Raw genomic sequence first — 20,045 nt, 5'->3', positions numbered from 1 at the left:
TTTCTTTGTAAAGACCTCAAACTTTCCATCAATTGGTCTAGAATTTCCCAAATGGAAGCAACGTTATTCCACCTATTCCACCAAGACTAAATCTATAAAATGTCTGCAAGCTTCAAATTGATATTTTTCCGATGTACTTTATATGGTGCTTTTTAGACATTTGCTTTTCGAGAAAAAAATATATAATTTATTGTTATGCCCAAGGGTGTAGTTTTATTATATAAATACAAGGGTTTGTCATTATAACCCTTTGAAACTAATTTCGGGTCGCGACTGACTTAAATAAATTCCAGCCGAGAGTTTCAATTTTCAACCACATTTTGCAAAATTGGAGCCGTATGTCAGCAATAACGAGCCGAATATCTTATATCAACATCTCCCAACTGTGGTATATAAAGTCATTAATTATCGATTATTCCCCATACAATTTTCGCTAGGCATTTTTAAAAACGTTCAGGCCTTAAAAAGTTTTTTTTGAGAATGTAACACCGTCTCAGCAATAGCTGTTAAGGGTTTTTTTCAATAGACTAGACGCATCTTTTGACCATTTCTCATTTTACATTTCATCATGGATGATCCAACAACGAGTCAAAATTATTAAAATTTACTACTGAAATTCGGATCGAGAAACTTTGAAACCATCGTTGTGCGGTCGAAATGGAAACTGTATCGGGTCATATAACTGCACAAATTTTATTGGCAAAAAAGTGTCTTGAGATGCATTTTTGCCTTTATCGTAGTAGTACTGTAAAATATGCCGTATTTTCTCTTTATTTTTACAAGCTCCATGTTTGCGACGCTATAACACACGAACGACTTAAAAGAAAGGACCATCAATAAAACACGTGTTAGCGCGTGAAATGAGCTTTCCAAAAAGGTATAGCATGACCCGATGCGACGAATAAAACCGTAGAACTACGTCTTTCAAGCGTTAACTAGCGAAAATACCGCAAGACTTTTTTGACAACCTTATATGTGTTGTTCCATTGAAAAGCACAGATCATAAAGAACATTCGTTACAAATTTTTACTGTCAGAAATTTGGCTCTTTCTTCCACAAGTAAAATTGTGCTTCTAGTTATCAATACTTTTTATTACATTTGTTGTAATTTTCAAACCAGAGTTGCATTTTTTGTCCCCAAAAAGCTGGTTCAAACTATACACCAAAGAATTTGCTCCACTTCACTAGGAGATCGTTGCCACCTCAGCCTTGTTGTTGCCGAAAATATTTGAGACAACGTCACATTACTCACGAACATGCTACACATTAACGGTTGTGCGATTCCAGCGACACAAGTCGGCAGCGCGTCAAAGAACCCATTCAATTAACATATAATTAGCAAATGCCGACAAAGCGCGTCAAACTTAATTGAAACATGCGAAATGCTTAGTCAAAATGTAATAATCGCTTTAGAAACGTGTTGCTCGTGGCAGAAAAAGATCACTGGGCATGATCGCTCATAACACTCATAACAAGCGCCAACATTCGACAGCGTGTGCTCCCAAGTACTCACAATTAATTGCTACTAAATTGGCTGTTAATCATAAATGTCTTTGCCAAAAATACGCTCCGTTAAGTGACTGGCGACTAAATTTGCAAAGAACAAAGTGGAATGACAACAAGAACCAGTTTTGAGTGAGACGCGAAAATATTTTTTTCGTTTTGTTTAAATTAAGCAAATTTAATTTAGTGCGTCTGCTAATTTTGGCGAAATGTAAACAAACCCAAGTATTTGTGGTAGAGATGTATTTCACTTGAGCATACTTTTAGGCGTTTGCTTGTTGGTTAGATTTCTTAAACATAACTTATTTGAACTTGTGAATCCTTTGATCATTATGTTTTTTAAGTTTGAAACTTAGGTAGGTATGTAATTTTGAAGCGTGATTGTCTGCGTAGTGAACACTGGGACTAACAGGTCAATTGAAAAGTTCCCAGCCTAACAGGGTAAAATAAATTTTTTTGATAAAATTCATTTTTTCATTCAACATAGTTAAGTTCAAGTGTGATACACTGATTATAGCGACCCTCCAACTTTTCGATACCATTTTTCAGTACGAGTTGTCCATTGCTTTAAAATAGATCCCAATTTTGGCGATCACCTCTTCATTCGACGAGAATTGCTTCCCAAAGAGCACTCTTTTGAGATTTGTGTACAGGTGGTAATTGCTGAGTACCGATCTGGAGAATTCGTTGAATGCGGAAGCCATCCGAAGTCCAATTTATGGATTTTTGCCAACATTTTCACTGACATGTGACAAGGTGCATTGTCTTGGTGAAACAGGATTTTCTTTTTCTTCAAATGTTGCTGTTTTTTTGACGATTTCTTAATTAAAATGTCCAATAATGCCATGTAATAGTACTGTTGATGACTGTTCCTTTATCAACTCGTGCTTATTACGCTTCAACATCTCCAAACGCTGAACCGAATCACTAATTCGCCGTTGTTTTTGATCAAAAGTGAGCTCACGGGGCACCCACTTTACATAGCGCTTTCTCAAACCAAAACATCTGCTATCACAAACAACTTCATTTAACGGTCATTTAAAATGATTTTGTAGAATTTTGAGATATTTTCGTCGGTAACAACTTCTTTATGACATTTAAACTTAGCATACTAATCCTTGATGTTTGATTTTCCGGAGACGGTGTCCAGAAATTCGTCGTCAACTCGTCCTTTTAAAATCCCCTGATTCTATTGGCTCGTCTATCAGCCCGTGCCTTTGATGAAGTTCACCAATGCAAGCAGTTTTAGAAATTTTATCCGTGCAAACTCGGAAACGTTGTCAAGAAACTCTGGACTACATGCCTTACATTTGTGTAGCAGAATCTCCTTTTTTCTTCCTTCTGACACCTTCTACAATAGTGATTATATGGTGTTCCTAGTCTGCTAATTTGACAGCGACCTGTTAGCACTCCTAATAGAGTTCTTAATTTTGAATTTTAATATTCGGTATGGGCGGCCAATTATCCATTCAGAGGCAGGGATCCACCGAAACTCAGCTATATTATGAACATATTTCTCAATTAAATATTTTAAACAAAATCGTCGGTGTCTTACCTCAAATCGGCCGAATGATCCATGTTTTGATATAAGACTACGAAACAGTGAAGATGTGGGCATTAAGAGTTGCTGCAACTGTCGCATTCTTTAAAACAGGTTGAATTATGCTTGAAAATTTTTACGCTAAGGACTAAAAACTTCACTAGATCAGCGACCAATTCCTTACAATAAGGGCATGGCCTCAATATACTTTACAAGAGTTTACTAGTATTATTCAAACTGTGTTCATATTGGGTGACCTACTCGCCTTTTCTAATATGGTTTTCTATAACACTTTAGTGAATCCAACATATTGCCTTCTCTAAGGAGTATTTTAGGACTTAAATAGAAACCGATTAAAGACATCTCTGGATCACTGCAGCGGAGAAAGTTTTCCTGGTTGTTGGAGGTGGAGCTTCTCATCAAATCTAGTTTCAGGCTACCAGACCACTGTAATTTTTTCCAGTGGAGATCGCTGTCATCATTGTAGCCGTAGATTTACTGCTCAGAAGTCCAGTTTCCTTCAGAGATGTGTATTCACTCTAATAAAAGAACGTTTATACTGGCTTTAAGCTGGTGCCCAGCCACAGTGAAATCGCCGAAAACTGCAAAACCGATGACATTGCTGGAGAAGGCATTCTTACCACATTTCATCCGCGGAAACTCCGTTGTCATCTTGCGATCTAGCGCTCGACCTATGGATTTCCCGTGTGCTCGAAAAGCGCAGGTCATCCACCAGAACTTGAGGGTCTCTGCACTACTTGCTCTTAACAAAGGCCATCTGGCTGGAATTGTAGGGTTAGGGAATTTCAATATTTCGAATGCATTTCCAACATCAAATCAAAAAAAAAGGTGGGGACTAAAACTTTTGAGGTTCTGAATCAAAACACAGAAACTTCAAATTTAGTGGGAAATGTTTATTATCATTCGAAAGAACAATCTTTGGCATTTATTTTTTGAAAATTATCTCTTTCAAATATTCGCAGCGGCTACGTTTCAAAGGGTCCATCCGTTGCGTCCAATTTTCGATGACTCGTTTGAGCATTTCGACTGGTAAATGGCGAATGACACGCATGACGTTTTTTTCCAAGGCCTGAATCGAAGCGGGGTTGTTCGCATAGACTTTAGACTTTTCATATCCACACAGGAAAAAGGCTAACGATGTAATATCACACGATCTTGGTGGCCAATCGATCGGCCCAAAACGTGAAATTATCTGCTCACCGAAGTGTTCTCTCAATAAATCATTTGATTGATGCGATGTGTGGGAAGTGGCACCGTCTTGTTGTAACCAAATGTCGCCGATGTTCCTGGCGTTTATCATGGCGCGATAACGGTCGCATTTTTGAAGAAATATGGACCAATCATTCTACCGAACCACAAACCAAACTAAACCGTTTTTTTTCTGCATGAAATGGCAGCTCTTTAATCTTTTCAGGTTGCTTTTCGTTCCAAATGCAGAAATTTTGCTTGTTTGAGCTAGGGCTAGAAATGGGAAATCGCTGAACAAAAGTTGCCTCGAAAAAGTCGGATCTTCTTGGAACTTTTCAAGAGCCCATAGAACGAAGCGATGTCACTTGGGAAGGTTGAGCGGCTTCAGTTCCTGCATAAGTTATATTTTATACGCTTTAAATTTAAGACCTCGACGTAAACTGCAACAAGTCGTTCCATACGTCAGTTCGAATTGCTGCGAACGGAGCCGAATCGAATCTCCACGGTCTTCGTGTACCTAAGAGTATAAGGCTACGGCTGCTATATTTTCTTTACTGCGTGCTGGATGTGATCTTTTCAGTCGAATATTATCCAATAATGAATGCTGGGTCTCAAGATGAGTGATGTTCCTGCGCTAGTACGCTCAGTATGTGAATTTTCGTAATTTTGTAAACGTTGTTCAGGTAAAGTCTTTCCGTGATAAAATGCTGAACAATACTGAACAAAAATAACATGACCACTTGACACGACTCACGTGTGCTCTGTCAAAAAAAAGGACCTCTACTTTTCCCCAATAGAGATGGAGCTCGATCCAGCATCCAATGAATGAATCAAGCCGATAATTATATAAACAAGTGAGATAAGCCCAGGTTGTGGGTAAATATGGGGTTAATGGAGACTGAAGACCCAACTGTCGCCCATCAGCAGTGATACACCTCAAAGTTTTCTAATTTCTGGTCACTTATGGCACGGAATATTTATGTGAACACACTTCAATACAGTATACACATGTATGCGTGTTATCGAAACCCAACAAAAACAGCAACCATATTGCGAAAGTCCGTCCTGACAACGATGCTTTGGCCAGCAATAATATATGCATTTCTTCACGTCAGAAGGCAAATTAGCCAAATCAACCAAAGCACACCCAGCTTGAACCAGTGCGATGTAACAAACACGCACTAATACATACATACATATGTATATATAAATATGTATATATGAAATATGTGTGCCGATTGAGCACAAAGTTGCGCGAATATTAAAGAAAAAAGTTAATTTGTTATTAATATTCTTTTATTATTGCATGAAATAAACGAGCAGCAAGTCTTGTGGTACCACACGCCATTTGGCGCAAAATAAAGCAAAAGGATGTGAAAAGTGGCAAAAACAAAATGAAATTCCTAACCGATTTGCGTCACAGCAAACAGCTACAAATAAGGGCAGTGTGAAAATATAAAAGCTTTGAATTGCTCGAGCATCGTTAACACTTACATTGCAAGCAGCGAACGGTAGAAGAGGCCACCACATAGTCAATGACAAAATTGCAAAAAGTTAAGTTTTCTTTACAACGCGTAGAAAACAGGCTAAGATCATGAAGTACTTCACCGCCTTTCTCTGCCTAAGTAATTATACATTTTTTTAAATTATTTTAATTTTTTTTAATTATTTTAATCTTTTTAAATTATTTTAATTTTTTATAAAATATTTTTTTTTTCTAATTTTAAATTTAATTTTAAATAATTTAATTTATTTTAATTTTTTTTAATTATTTTAATTTTTTTTTTAATTATTTTAATTTTTTTATAAAATATATATTTTTTAATTTGAAATTTAATATTTTTTATCAATAAAAAAAATTTAAAATTTTATATTAAAACGAAAATATATTTTTAAAAATTTTGTTGTCAATTTTCTAAATGTTTTTTTTTATAATTTTAAAAAATTTTGTAATTTTAAATCCTCGTCAAACTTTCTGTAATTTTAAAAAATTTAGAAATTCAAAATATTTTGATTTGTTTTTAAACAAAAAATATTTTTTTTTTTAATTTTTTAAGAAATAGTTTTTTATTTTAATTTCCCAATTTGATATTTCTTATAATTGAAAAAAATTTGGAGTTTTTTATCTAATTTTTTTAATTGTGAATTTTTTAAAACTTTTTTTCAGAATTTAAAAAAATAGGAGTTTTATATCTAATTTTTTTAATTGTGAATTTTTTTAATCTTTTTTTATAATTTTAAAAAATTTTGAAATTTTTAATTTTCGTCGAATTTTTTTAAAAATTTGTAAAAATTTTGTGTTTTTTGACTTGTTTTTAAATATTGTAGTTTTTGTTAATTTTCTAGATATTTTTGAAAATTTTTAAATGTTTGAAATTTTTTTTATATTTTTGAAATTTATGATTTTTTTTTAGTTTTTTTTAATTCGTTTAAATCATTTTTTAAATTTATAATTATAATTATATAATATATAATTTTTAACTATTTTTTAAACTCTAATAAACCCTCTCTACCGTTATAATCTGCAGCGCTCTTCCACATCACCGTCACCAAAACCACCAGCTGGGCTCTTGTCAGTAATGAACACCAGCAGCAGCAGCATGGTCAACAACAAAAACAGCAACAACATTACTATGACGATGATTTTCCTTATGATAAGCAGCGCAACGCGCAATGGAAATCAACAAATGGTAAAACGCGTTGCATCGACTGTCGCGACACGGAGAAGTGAGCAGCAGTCTCAATGTCACTACAAATTTGTTGTTGGTTTTGCGTGCAAAATGCCTTTTTAGAAAAGTTTTTTTTCTGCATACGAAAAAATTATTTAATTTTCAAAAAAAAAAATAATACGCGCTTATGTGACCATTTGCACGCGGCAATATGAAGGTCAGCGATATTTTTTCCTTATCGCATGAGATAAAGCAAAATATCGCATGTAACTTTTTCAGTGGCAAGAAAAAAGCGGTGTTGGTGATAAAGATAACGGAGGAATTACTTTGTTTATAATAATTAAGTTAATTTAAAAAAATGTCATGCTACAAATTTTTTATTTAGATCATGCAATATTTTTTAAGTGTTATCAATATTGTTATATTCAGTTTTATTGAATAGTAAATATATTTATAACTATATGCATATATATGTATCTAGTAATAATACTTAATTTTTAATTTTTCAAGAACTTTTGACTCTGGTTTGGACCTTCATCAGGAACGGTCGAACTTTGTACGAGATTACTAATTCATAGATCAGTTGCTTAAGCACCGAGGTGACTACTCAAGTACCGAGGTGACTACCAACTCCAAATATGCCAATAGATACTGATTTTAAAACTCCGCTTAAAGCTCTTCGAGAATTCTTCCAATCAACAGACACTAGATTTACGTCTATATAATCTTTTCGCAGTTGTCTGGCTTTCAGAAAATAGCTATCTTCAAATTTATGGATATTTTTAAGAGCAGTTTTTACCTCAGTTCTGCAAAAGGACTGCTAATTCGATTTAGAGGATTTCCAAATTACATTTCTTTAGTGTAAATGAGTTTAGTGGTTTTGAGCTAGTCTTTTTGTCCTCCATCCTTTTGTACCCCGAACATGATATTGTACTATACATATATTAAATTTATCCTAAAGGGGTCGACAAAAATTCCTCTTAGCTGTATCCTCCGCTCGGATGTCGACTGGGCAAAGGATGTCGCTGCTTACAATGATATGATCTCAAGCTGGCTCCTGTCAGAATTATTACATTGTACGTACATATATTTTGTCAATCATCCCCTTATATTGGAATGCTTTATATGTATATTCAGAAGTAGGTGAATGGGTAATACAACGGCCATTGATAATGAGGTACCTGGCGGTAAGTATAAAACGCTATCATAAACTCAACACGGTTACACGCCTTTATGGTCGAGCTGAGAGATCGAGAAGACTGCAGGAAATCTTTTGTGCACTTGTCCCGCATTGACAGGATTATGCTGTAATCATTTGGGTTCCCCACGGTATCATACACTGGAGGAGGTATCAATAGTGAGGCCACAGAGTCTGTTAAAATTCGTGTCAAGCGCTGGCATCATAAAGGATGACTACTCCTCTTGGACTTGTCAACTGAAATCCATCTGGTATCGCAATGGACCATAACTGGTGTTTGCGTGGCTTATTGGCCAACCAGGTTAACCTAACCTAACCTTATCCCGAAGGAAACATATCCATATATGGATATATGTATATTTATCAGCATGATGAGCTGAGTCGATTTTGTCATGACCGATCAAAATGAAGTTCTTGTGTGAAAAAAATTTTCATTTTCCGAGCTATCTTTTCGAAATTTGGCATAGATATTAAGAAATGTACCTGTGTAGGGTATTATAGCTTCGGTTCAGCCTTGTTTTCGTTTGTTCCTTTCATATTTATGAATATACCTGTGTATTATTCATTAAGAGTGTGTGCTGTTACACAGAATAAGTTTAAGTTCTACGGCTGTCCTATATAAGGATCTCACTTGGAACGTCTTTTCTGAAGCCAGAAAATCTTCTGCGGATCTCATATATCAACAAAGCATCTTGAACCCATCACAAATCTACTAGGTGTCTTATTTCTATTCCCTGGATAACTGAAGATATGAGATCCGATACATCTTAGTCTTGATCGCAGAAAGGAGGGACATTCAAAAAGAGTTTCGGTATGACACCATCTTGCCTTTTCGCAAAAAAAGTGAATACCTGGCACCTCAGAAGTCTTCATGACAACGATAAGACAATGGCTAATTAAAACACTACAACTTACTCAATTTTTGCTGATCTTCGTTATCACATGATGTACTGGGTTTTGAAGTCCACTACATTCAAGGTTTGCAATGACTTTTGCTTCCAGCAAGATTTGTGCTGGGCAGTCAATAGTATTTTCGAAAGAAAGGTTCTGCAGAAGATTTATCATCCTTTGCACACTGGCAATGACGAATACCGCAGTGTATGGAACGACGAGCTGTACGAGATATACAACGGCATTGACAAAGTTTAGCGAATTCACGGACAGCGGCAACACTGGCTAGGTCATGTCGGCCAAATGGATGAAAACGCTCCAGCTCTGAGAGTATGCGACGCGGTACCCGCCGGGAGAAACAGACGAAGAAGAAAAATTCCACTACGTTAGAAAAACCAGATGGAGAAGAACCTGGCTACACTTGGAATCTCCAAGTCCGATAAAAGTAACAACAAAGTTTAAAATTTTTGAATTTTTTATGAGCGATATTTTACTATTTACATAATGTATTGATCCAAGAAGCTTCTTCTCGAAAACTTATTCATATATATTTAATACAGTACGTAAAAAAAGCTTTTCCTCTGCCAACATGTCACCAAATCTTCGGCAAAACCATTACTCAATCTTCAGATCTTGCGAGCTGCAACGCTTGAGCCAATGCATAACACAACGCTCTCTCGGCGTTGCCGTGAAACCTAAATCCGGACGCTGGCATATGAAGGTCTCCATCGCACATTGATTTGCGAATTCGTGATAACACTCACCATTGAAAGCACAAACAGGGTTCAAATCTAATTTGGTGCACTGTATATCGCAATTGACTGCCGTTGTTTCCGTCTTCACTTCCTCAACGGGAGCATTAACCTCCGTTACGGCGGCAGTTACAGGTGCTGCATTTACAGCACGCGCCTTACGCGTATGTGGCAAGTCGGACATTTTGGGACCACGCACATCCGTATTTGGCAAAGGTGGCACCGGCGTTACCTTGGTCAGTTGTGTGCGGACTTTTCCATCGAAAGGCACTGCACGTGCGGACCGACTGTTTACCGTTAAATATGATGTTGAGATCACATCTTGTGCCAAAACTCTAGCTTTAGCTTTATTGAACGGCAAAACTGCGTCCATTGGAAGCTCAGGGGCTGCTGTTAGGCTGCGCGGTATACGCGGCGCAAAAGCTACACGCGAGACCTCTGCTGGTAATATTGAACCGTAACCAAATAACGGTATAATTGGTACAGACTCGGTTGTAGGTAGTATTATAGGTTTACTGGTAGTTACGGAAATGGATGGCGTTGCAGCTGTAGGTACTGCAATTGGTGTAGTTGTCATGGCTGCCAACGGTGTGTCGGTAGCTACGGTGACACCCTCCGCCAACTCGCTGACTGTAGTTGCTTCAGCATTTGTACTTGTCTCGGTTACATCAGGTACTGTTGTGATATCGATTGGGTTAGTTGTGGCGCTTACTTCCACAGCTTGACGTCGCTTACGTTCCGGCACTGTAACATACATGAGTTGTTGCAAATTAATTGGACGCGGAAACCTTCTGGATTTCGGCTGTTGTTTATCTGAGTATTGTAGATCCCAACCACGTTCACGCGATGTTTCTGCATGTGGGCCGCGTGCAACCAAACCCTTCACATCGAAGCCTTCGGGATTAAGACCTTGGGAAGCCAAGTATTGTTCAATTATTTGTTGTCTGAGAAAAGCATCTGCGTAGTGCGGCACTTTAACCTTAACTTTCTTAACAGCAGGAGCATTGATTACACCTAGGCCGGGCACGTGCACTTGTCCTTGCAATGCATGCGGCAAAATCAAACTGTATTCATCATCATCAGTTTCACGCTCCTGCGAACCCGAGCCATACTGTTGGCCACTGCGCGCGCTGCCACGTCTTTCCTGTTTACTTTGGTCTTCTTCATCGCTGGATGCAGAGTCCGATTGCTGCGCGGAATCGGCGCGGCGTCGCGCTGCACCAACAACATCTTGCCTATATGGCGGCCAGTGATAGTCTTCAGCGCTGTAATCGTAGACGGGACGTCTGCTGTCCAAATCCACGCCACGCTGTAACTTCACTTCTTCATGATCCAACGGCGATAAATACACTTCGTAGTCATTCGGTTTGTACTCAAATGCAGGACGATTATATACGGGTCCTTGACGTTGTTGTGGCAGTAATATTTGATATTTCTCTCCATCGGCGTCGGTGACTACATACGGCACTCGTACTGCTTGCACGCCAAGCAGCGCTGCGGCGACAAATATGCAAGGAAAGAAGGTAAATAATTTTATTATTTTTCACAAGTTATCACACCCTGTAACAGACCTGCGGCAAATATCACAAGCAACTTCATTGTCTTTTCATCAGCACGTTCGTTTCCTCAATGCGCGCACTCGCTTCAAATTCGGGGTTTTATATAGAATTTAAATTTACAACCGTTTGCTGAGTCAGCTAATTATTCGTATTGAGTGAGTTACTTATTTTTAGCCCTTTTTGTGGCTAACGTATTTCGTGTATTTACTCGTAAATTTGAATTTGAATGTGTAGGTGTGTGCATCTGACAAAATTTGAAATCGGCGTCATAAGCCTTATTCCTACATAAATATATACGTACTAGAGCGGGTCAATTTTTTCTTTAGAAAAGGCTTACAAGTGATAAAAAGCCTTCAAAGACGGTCAAAAGATCGTTGAAAACATGACTCGTGCTGGACGACTTCCTCAACTGATGAAAATATCAAAAAAATGCAGGATATGGTGCAAATTTCTCGAGTAAGTGTTAAGGAGATGGCGACAGAGCTCGACATCACTCGCGAATCCGGTAGAATGATTTTGGTGGATATTTTGGTTATGAAACTCGTGCCAATAAAGCTGAATTTCTTTCAAAAAGAATACCGTAAACAGGTCTCTCTTTAGGCATGCTTGTTCGTCCGAATTCCGATCCCACAGTCATGGAGAGCATTATAACTGCCGATGAGATATGGGTTTCTGAGTTTGACATGCAAACAAGTCAATAATCATCGGAATGGAGCGAAAAAATGAGCCGAAACCAAAAACCACGCCAAGGCCGCTCTTAATTCAAGGTGATGCTTATTGTTTTTTTTTCGATTTTCGTGGTTTAGTGCATCATGAACGTGTTTCGGTGAGACAGTGGGTGAATAAGGAGTTCTATTTGGCTGTATTGAGGTGTTTGAGAGAGAACATGCGTCGAAGACGTCCGGAATTGAGGAAGAATAATTTATGGATATGATAAAAAACCAGCATCGAGCCACGATTGTGACCGAATTTAAAGCCAACACGTCATGAATACTCGTACCATCGATAAAGCACCATCGGGGTTTTATACCACCAGATGTGGTTCCGTGTGATTTTTTTGTTGATTTTTGGGGCACAAATTGAAATTGCCGGTCCGTACAACAATTTCCGTGTACTTTTTTGTTCCGTTTTTTTGACTCCCTGTAAATCGACCCGCCTTAATGTACATACACATGCATTTTATCGAATTATGTTTTCGCTCTCATAATTTAAATACTCGTTTCATTATCCTGCCGGTTTAAAATTTATTCGTGCACATACGTAGACATACATAAATACATTTACAAATGTGCGTGTTTGCTTTATTTAAATTTTTAATTTTCATTTCTTGTCTTATTATTTAGCACCCTTTCCTCATACAACAATGTTTAAGTATTTGTAGTTGCCACTGCAAAATATTCCGCAGCCGGTCTCTCGAGTTTATTTATACTTATGGGTCCTTACTTGTATTTTTGGACAACATTCCGCGTTAGCAACTGATTGTAGTTTATTATGCTGTTAACACAGTATAACATTTATTTACCAATATGCCAATAATTTTTGAGAAACGCATACAAAACACAGTCAAGAAAGACCGTCAGTGTTATCGTCATGGAAATATTTTGAAATGGACTCAAATTTTTAACCATCCATGGACTGTTAACGCATTCTTTACAATTATTTAAAGAAGTATTTCTGTCGTAACGAAACAACAATGACAATATTGTAAGACTGTTCTCAGTAGAGATTCGTTTACGCAATTGGAAAGAACGTTCCAAAAATATGTTTGGTAGTTTTTCTACAGCTGCAATATCAACGGATAAAAACGAAAAAATGAAGAAATTTCATTCAAAGGTTATAATGCTAGCATTACAGACAACAGAGGCTTAGTGAGAAGTCTCTGTCGAGTGTATTGCCTATTTACATTGTGACAAAAAAGCACCCAAAAATTGTAATTAAATTCCGCGAGTCCGTTCAAATGATTTTGATGGATATTTTAGGTATGAAACGCGATCTTGCTCGATTCGTTCCGATAAAGCTGATTATTTTTTCAAAAATAGTACCGTAAACTGGTCTGTTTAGACATGCTTGATCGCGCGAAATCCGATCCCACATTCATAGAGAGCGTTACGACTGCCGTTGTGACATGAGTTCAACATGCATCACCTTGAATAGGCGCGTTTTTAAATCTCTGGTTTTATTCCAAAAAAAAAACAACGAAAAGGAATCGTAGTCTCTTTCTTTACACAAATCATTGTAAACAAACCCTCGAGATCGCACCAGATCCAGCAAATACGTAGGTTGACTTTTATAATTCCGAATTCGACAACCCTAGCATTTCAATCTGGTAACACGTTGTGCTTATCGTAGATTTTTACATTTTTGATATCATACAAACTCAAAACATTTTGACATACGAGGACTGCTTGTGTGAACTACAGTAACTTAAAATATTCTTCTCGACTAAAAATTAAATGAAATCGTGAACATTTTCGCGTGATTATTTTTTAAAACTTTCGACGTGGATTAACTCATTAAGCCTGCATAGATGAACCTAAATCAATTTTTGACGATGAAGCTCCATCAAAGACCAGTGTTATCGATGGGATGGTGAATTCACCCCAAGACGAATTTCGTCAAGGTCATCCAAAATCTGTTGCTCTTAAGAAAACTATTGATGTTGTGCACAAACTGATCTTGCAAGATAGTTATGTGACCTATCGCGGTATTGAGACAACTATAGGCATTAGTGGGACATCCCATATTACAAGAACATTTGCGACGACATGCGAGCTCTCATAAATACATGACACAACTGCATATTTGAGCACTTCATCTCAATCTGTTTAGCAAAATTGCTTCGAGAATTGGCTCAAATACATTCAAAATTGCATAGATCTTAATTGAGAATATCTTAAAAAGAATAAAATGATTTTCGGTGACTAATATCTGATTTAGTTCTGCAATTTTGAAATATAAAGGCAACAATTTTATCAAACAATTAAAGGAAAGTTTGTTCATAGTTTATCGTGCTAACGTCAGAGACGCAGGGGCTTGGAGAGGAACATCTGTATAATGTGTGATACATTTCACATGTGTTTGGTGTTTAAATCTCTGATTAGTTTCGAAAAAACTTCGAAAGGCACGTTTTCAAATCTCTGAGTTCGTCTCGAAAAAAAAACTTCGAAAAGGTATCACCAAATGAATATTCGCCATCGTAGTCTCTTCATTCAGTCAAACCACTATAAATAAGTTGTCGGAACAGCCAAGAACGTAGCAAATGATGTGCAAAACCTTAGTGGGATTTACCTTTTCTTATTTCGGAAAAGTATACTTGACATGACATCACATGCTGATATTTCAGCGTGCAACAAAATTTAGTCTCAGTTATTCCAAAATAAGGATCCACCAACGTTCATTTTGTGTGGTGTAAAATGATGGTACTCTTAGAGGTTTAGTAGCCTTTCGGTCAGTATTTATTGAAATGAAAAGACCTTCTGTATGTCTACTAATACACGCCACAAACGCGATTTTATTACTATGATAATAATATTACTGGTCGAAAAATATATTGAAGTCTTATGAGCCCATATATGTAGGTCAACATTTACATTCATTATAATATTTTTAATATGCCATAAACCATTGCAGGCTTCTTATAAAGTTTCTCTTCCAAATCGTTCGGTCAAATGACGTATCGAGTAGGTAAACCGATGAGTGGAACGATTGTTGAGGTTCATAAACTGTGTGGTATACAACCCTCTTACATAGCAGGTCAATTAAAAAATCTATATTAAAAACATGTTTCTTGTCAAAAATCGTTTTTTTTTTTGTATCCAACATAATTCCCCTCAGGGGTGATACACTGACTATAGTGACCCTCCAACTTTTTGATACTATTTTTAGTACGATTTATCCTTTACTTCAAAATGAGCTTCAGTTCCACCGATCACCTCTTGATCTCCTCTTCATTCGACGAAAATTTCTTCCCAGCGTGCATTCTTTTGAGATCTGAGAACAGAAAATAGTTGCTGAGAAGCCGATCTGGAAAATACTGAGGATGTGGAGGCAATTCAAAGCACAATTCATGAATTTTTGCCATAATTTTCACTGACTTGTGACACGATGCGTTGCCGTGGTGAAACCGCAAACCACTTATAAAACCATTTTGAGAGATCATTTGGGCCTAAGAAAAGTGAAATTGATTGGTTCCAAAATCACAACAGCGTCGCCTTAACGTCTGTGAAACAATGCTTTCCGACCACCAGAATTTCATGAAACGTATTTTACCAGCGACGAATCAAACGCACCAATATCGTGTCAAAGGTGAGCCGAAGCTGAAAAAACCACGTCAAAGCAGGTCAAATATTAAGGTTATGTTGACAGTTGACTTCGATTATCGAGGTGCATTGCACTCCGAATTCCTGCCGACTGGACAAACTGTCAACAAGGAATACTATTTAAGTGTTATGTGTCGTTTGCGGGCCGGCTTTCGTGCCGCCACCATCGTATTCGATTAATTTAACTCCGTGTGTCTACTGGCTATTCAGCAAAGTCAAACGACCGCTCCGTGCAAATATTTTGCATTGAAGTCTCTCCCGAAAATGAACCTCGTTTGGAGATAAATGTTGACACAATTATATTGGGTACAAGAAGAATTACTTTCTTTTCAAAATCATGGACAAAGTCTTACTATTTTTTGTTCATAGTAGTAATAAATTATGTGAAAAGTCGAAAGTTCAAACTAATTTACAATATTTTATAGTAGATACAAAGGGTATCTCCTATTGCATATGTCAGATGTAATATTAATTTGCTGAATTGTGGTTAATACATGGATCTGGACCGCATATCCTCGAGAAAATGGTCTTGAACCCCTTGCCCAGCAGATTAAGACAATTCCCAATATATTTCTGACAAAAAGAAAACCTTTAAATTTACGAATAAATGTATTAAATTTTTATAACGGCATATTTACATAAAAATTTTTAAATTTTACAAAGTTTTTTAAAATGTGTCATCGGTGCTTGCTCGAATGCCAGCTTTTTAAATTTCGTATAAAAGCTTTAAGAAAAAATCAAATCCCGATCTACTGTTTTGATACAGTTACAGGAGGAACCACGACGGGTGCCTTGGTTACGCTTACTACATCTGCCACCACTGGTATTGCTGGGAGGGTTGACACCTGTGGAACGACCTCTCTATCCACTGCCACCACGGCAGGTACATCTGGTGTAATTGGTACCGTTGTCTCTTTGCCGCTTTCAACGGGATTAACAGCTACGGTTAGTGTATCAACAACGGCCGCACCACTACTGGCTGTTGCGCCCTTAGCAGCCACTTGACGTTGTTGACGTGGCACGGCAGCCGTTGGCTTGGGTTGTGTGCTTAAGCTTTGCAGGTTGATGCCTCTTGCCGCCAGCGTTTGAGTGATAATTTGCTGCTTGATTTCAGGCGTGACATAGCGTGGCACTTTCACTTTGACCGCTTGCACCACTGGCTGATTGATGACACCAACACCCGGCAAGTTGAGCGGATTTTTGGCGGGCAATAGAATGCTGTACTCCTCCTCACTGGATTCCAGCGAACCCGTTAATGTTATCTGTGGTAAAATTGCAGCTTGTATGCATACGAAGGCTGCGATTTGGAATTTGGAAAAACAATTTTTATATTAAACCGAGTCCGAAGTGGTCATAAGCTGTATTTTTACTCACCTGCGGCGAAAATCACTAGATACTTCATGTTGTTATCTTAAGGCTTTGCTCGTAAATGTCGCTGATCCTGAATGTAAGTGCTTTTATATGGCAGACGTTACAAATTGGACGCGCCTTAAGTCGCTGTTTAAGCTAAAAATAATCTTAATTTGACCATTGTGTTAATTTGAAATAAACTGGTCTTCAATATGGCCCGCTCCCTGCAATTAGCCGCCCTTTAGGTGCACAACATTATTCTGTGTGACTTATTAATATTACACCAACATTTCTTAATTCGCTTATCTGAAGTTATCTGGATCTTTCTTTCCCTTAAAAATCATTCACAAAATATTTACAAACATTCTCAGTTGATTATCCCAACTCTTGTCCGAACACTTTCTTTACAAAATCTTAATTTATTGGGTTAATCGATCAGCTGATTCACGTCATTGTGCATTCGCGTGCCAAGTTTCGTTTCAATTTGATTTATGGTTGTTTTTTTATTACTAATTTCTTGTTATACTTAAATATATGTATGTAAATTTACATATAATTTTAAATAACAACCGTTTAATTGAAATGGAATATAATTATTCCAGATTTCAGCTTAATTTATTCAAATCACTTTTGTTTTAATTGATTGGTTAATTGAAAGGGGAGATCCAAAGCCGCTTGACCACAGGCATCCGCTCTTAGGTCATCAATAAACATATTCTGATCAACGATTAGGCTTAAATAAACACCACTGAAAAACTCGCTGATTTTAAGGAAAGTTTTGAGTTTCCTCCAATACTTAGAAGGAACGTTGGAGATCATAAAATCTATAGTCTCTCAGTTTTTAGATATAGATATGAAATTTTGCACTCATTATTTTCATCCTAATACGCTACTCATTTGTCGGAAGAATCGATATCGGACCTCTTTAGCATATATCACCCATACAAAGTTGCCCATCAAAATCACTGCCTTGTATGAAACTCCGTCCTGCTATATGGTGCAGTGGCCTGAACGATAACAACATCTGATAAATTGGCGTTAAGAGTTTTCGAAAGAAAAGTTCTGTGGAAGATTTATAGTCCTCTGCGCGTTGGCAACGGCAAATACCGCATTCGTTGAAAAGTTATATACGACGACATAGACATATGTAGTTCAGTGAAATACAGCGGCTACGATGGCTAGGTCATGTCATCCAAGTGGATGAAAACACTCAAGCTCTTAAAGTATTCGTAGAACCCGCTTGGGGAAGCAGTGAAAGACCTCCACTCCGTTGGAAAGATCAGGTGGAAAGGGACCATGCTACATTCTAATTCTCTAATCTCTAATTGGCGCCAAACAGTGAAAAAGAAAAACGAGAGGCGTCAATCTCGGACTTGTCTGCGAAGGCTTGTGACTTTACATAACCCCACAAAAATAGTTCAGAGGCGTTAACCAAAGTTTCCTTCAAAAATATGGTTGTTTCGTTGGCCGTATGACAGGTTGTGCCGTCTTGTCAGAATCATAGGTCGTCTACATAAACATCAACCAATTCAGAAACGAAAAAGTTAGTAATCATTGCTCAATACCAACTCCAAAAACAGTATTGCCTCACTGAAAACCACACTTCTAATAAAACAGCCGCATTATACAAGTAGAATCGTTGCAGCCGACGTTAACACTTTTATTGTTTAAGTTGGACTTTTACCTGTCCTTCCTTTTTCTTTGATTTTTTCAATGCCTGCTTTTCGTTTTGAGAAGAATTTCGGGAATATATATCGCTCATTTGCTGCAAGACCGGCATAAATCAAAAAACGTGATTTTTGAGTTAATGATGCAGAATTGTTCGTTATATCATACTATATATATGAATTTTATATGCTCCGCTTGATAAAGAATATGATTCCTCTTTTCCGTGGAAAGTCAGTTGAAAACTTTTAACGCGTTTTCTGGCAAATCGATTTTTTTGACTTATGCCGGTCTTGCAGCAAATGAGCGATATATTTTTTTCTATAAAATTGGGTTTTTCAAAGTAGTTTGACAAGTATCAAGGTTCAATAGCATTGATATATAGCAAGCTCAATAGAGGCTAAAAAAACCCTCAAAGCTGACGGATGACTTTTTGGAATTCCGTTAATAGTTTCAGTTTCAGGTTCCAACATAGTCTTAGGGCCTTTTCTAGAATAAAAATCCAGAATCCCGCGTTGAAAACAAATTATAATAGTTTCTCAATCACTTTCAAAGGAAGAAAACTCGCTTTCGTGGTTGCTGAGAGCTTATGAGACATTCCAAAACTGTCAACACAAGAATATCAAGGCGCTGTTAACTTTCTTTAAAGTAGCGCTATCATTCTGGACTTTCGAAACAAGGTATTTTGTGGTAGATCCTAAAAAATCTTTGAAGTAGTCGCTAATCTGACTTGAGTTCTACAGAAGTTGTGAAATTCATTATAGTCTAAGCTAAATAAATAGCAGTGAAGTTTGTAAACCCAGTAAACTTTTCACAGACAAATACCAACCAACTTCAGGAAAAATAATAAGGAAGTTTCCCTTTGATTCAGCTTTCAGTGAATGTTTCCTAAATTGGAGCTAGACTGGGAAAAAATCTGAAATAATAGAATTTTTTATGATGCTCAGTCAGTTCCGTTATCAGCTTGAAAAATTCTAGCATATAATTACCGTTCTTTACATAAAAAATTAAAATTTTTTCAACAAAAACTATAAAAAGTCCAGTTTCTTGGCTTTGGCTAAGAACTTCAATCAGCAACGCCATTGTCATACAAAAATCTAGATTGCTTGAACTTAGAGTGAAAAGTATCTAATTTGAAAGAAAGCTCTCAAGCAAACGACGACGACTTTGACCAAAGAATCTGGCGTGGGAAAGCAAAAAGGCACTGAAAATCCAATAGGTGAAATCTTGAGAAGCTCTAAAATTTAAAACTAAGCCGATAAAGTAAATTTAAGTATTGAAAGATACAGATATTGAACAAATAAAATTTAAAACAAAGGAAAAAGGTAATTTTTAATTGGAAGACACTTTTTATTAAAAAACTTTTAGAATACACAATATTTTTCTCGGG

The 20,045-nt window shown here is 37.0% G+C and overlaps 2 protein-coding genes across 2 annotated transcripts; both read right to left on the bottom strand.

Annotated features, from left to right (window-relative positions):
* Window positions 1-9,625: 9,625 nt before the first annotated feature.
* On the bottom strand, window positions 9,626-11,361 carry LOC126763784 (uncharacterized). Its single transcript, XM_050481593.1, has 2 exons — window positions 11,334-11,361; window positions 9,626-11,256 (listed from the first exon to the last, which is right to left on the bottom strand). The coding sequence occupies exons 1-2, from the start codon at window positions 11,359-11,361 to the stop codon at window positions 9,626-9,628; spliced, it is 1,659 nt and encodes a 552-aa protein (XP_050337550.1).
* Window positions 11,362-16,389: 5,028 nt separating this feature from the next.
* On the bottom strand, window positions 16,390-17,042 carry LOC126762831 (uncharacterized). The gene is made up of 2 exons (XM_050479872.1): window positions 17,015-17,042; window positions 16,390-16,937 (listed from the first exon to the last, which is right to left on the bottom strand). The coding sequence occupies exons 1-2, from the start codon at window positions 17,040-17,042 to the stop codon at window positions 16,390-16,392; spliced, it is 576 nt and encodes a 191-aa protein (XP_050335829.1).
* Between the last annotated feature and the right edge of the window lie 3,003 nt (window positions 17,043-20,045).

Source organism: Bactrocera neohumeralis, chromosome 6 (assembly GCF_024586455.1).
Source record: "Bactrocera neohumeralis isolate Rockhampton chromosome 6, APGP_CSIRO_Bneo_wtdbg2-racon-allhic-juicebox.fasta_v2, whole genome shotgun sequence".
NCBI lineage: Eukaryota > Metazoa > Arthropoda > Insecta > Diptera > Tephritidae > Bactrocera > Bactrocera neohumeralis.
The sequence above is the reverse complement of the archived record's forward strand: the minus strand, read 5'-3'. Positions and strand labels throughout refer to the sequence as shown.

Bases quoted from the DNA above. Each gene is read 5' to 3' on its own strand.
- LOC126763784 (XM_050481593.1), bottom strand. From the start codon at position 11,361: ATGAAGTTGCTTGTGATATTTGCCGCAG. The intron at 11,257-11,333 runs GTCTGTTACAGG...TTGTCGCCGCAG, and splicing joins GCTTGTGATATTTGCCGCAG to CGCTGCTTGGCGTGCAAGCA.
- LOC126762831 (XM_050479872.1), bottom strand. From the start codon at position 17,042: ATGAAGTATCTAGTGATTTTCGCCGCAG. The intron at 16,938-17,014 runs GTGAGTAAAAAT...TCCAAATCGCAG, and splicing joins TCTAGTGATTTTCGCCGCAG to CCTTCGTATGCATACAAGCT.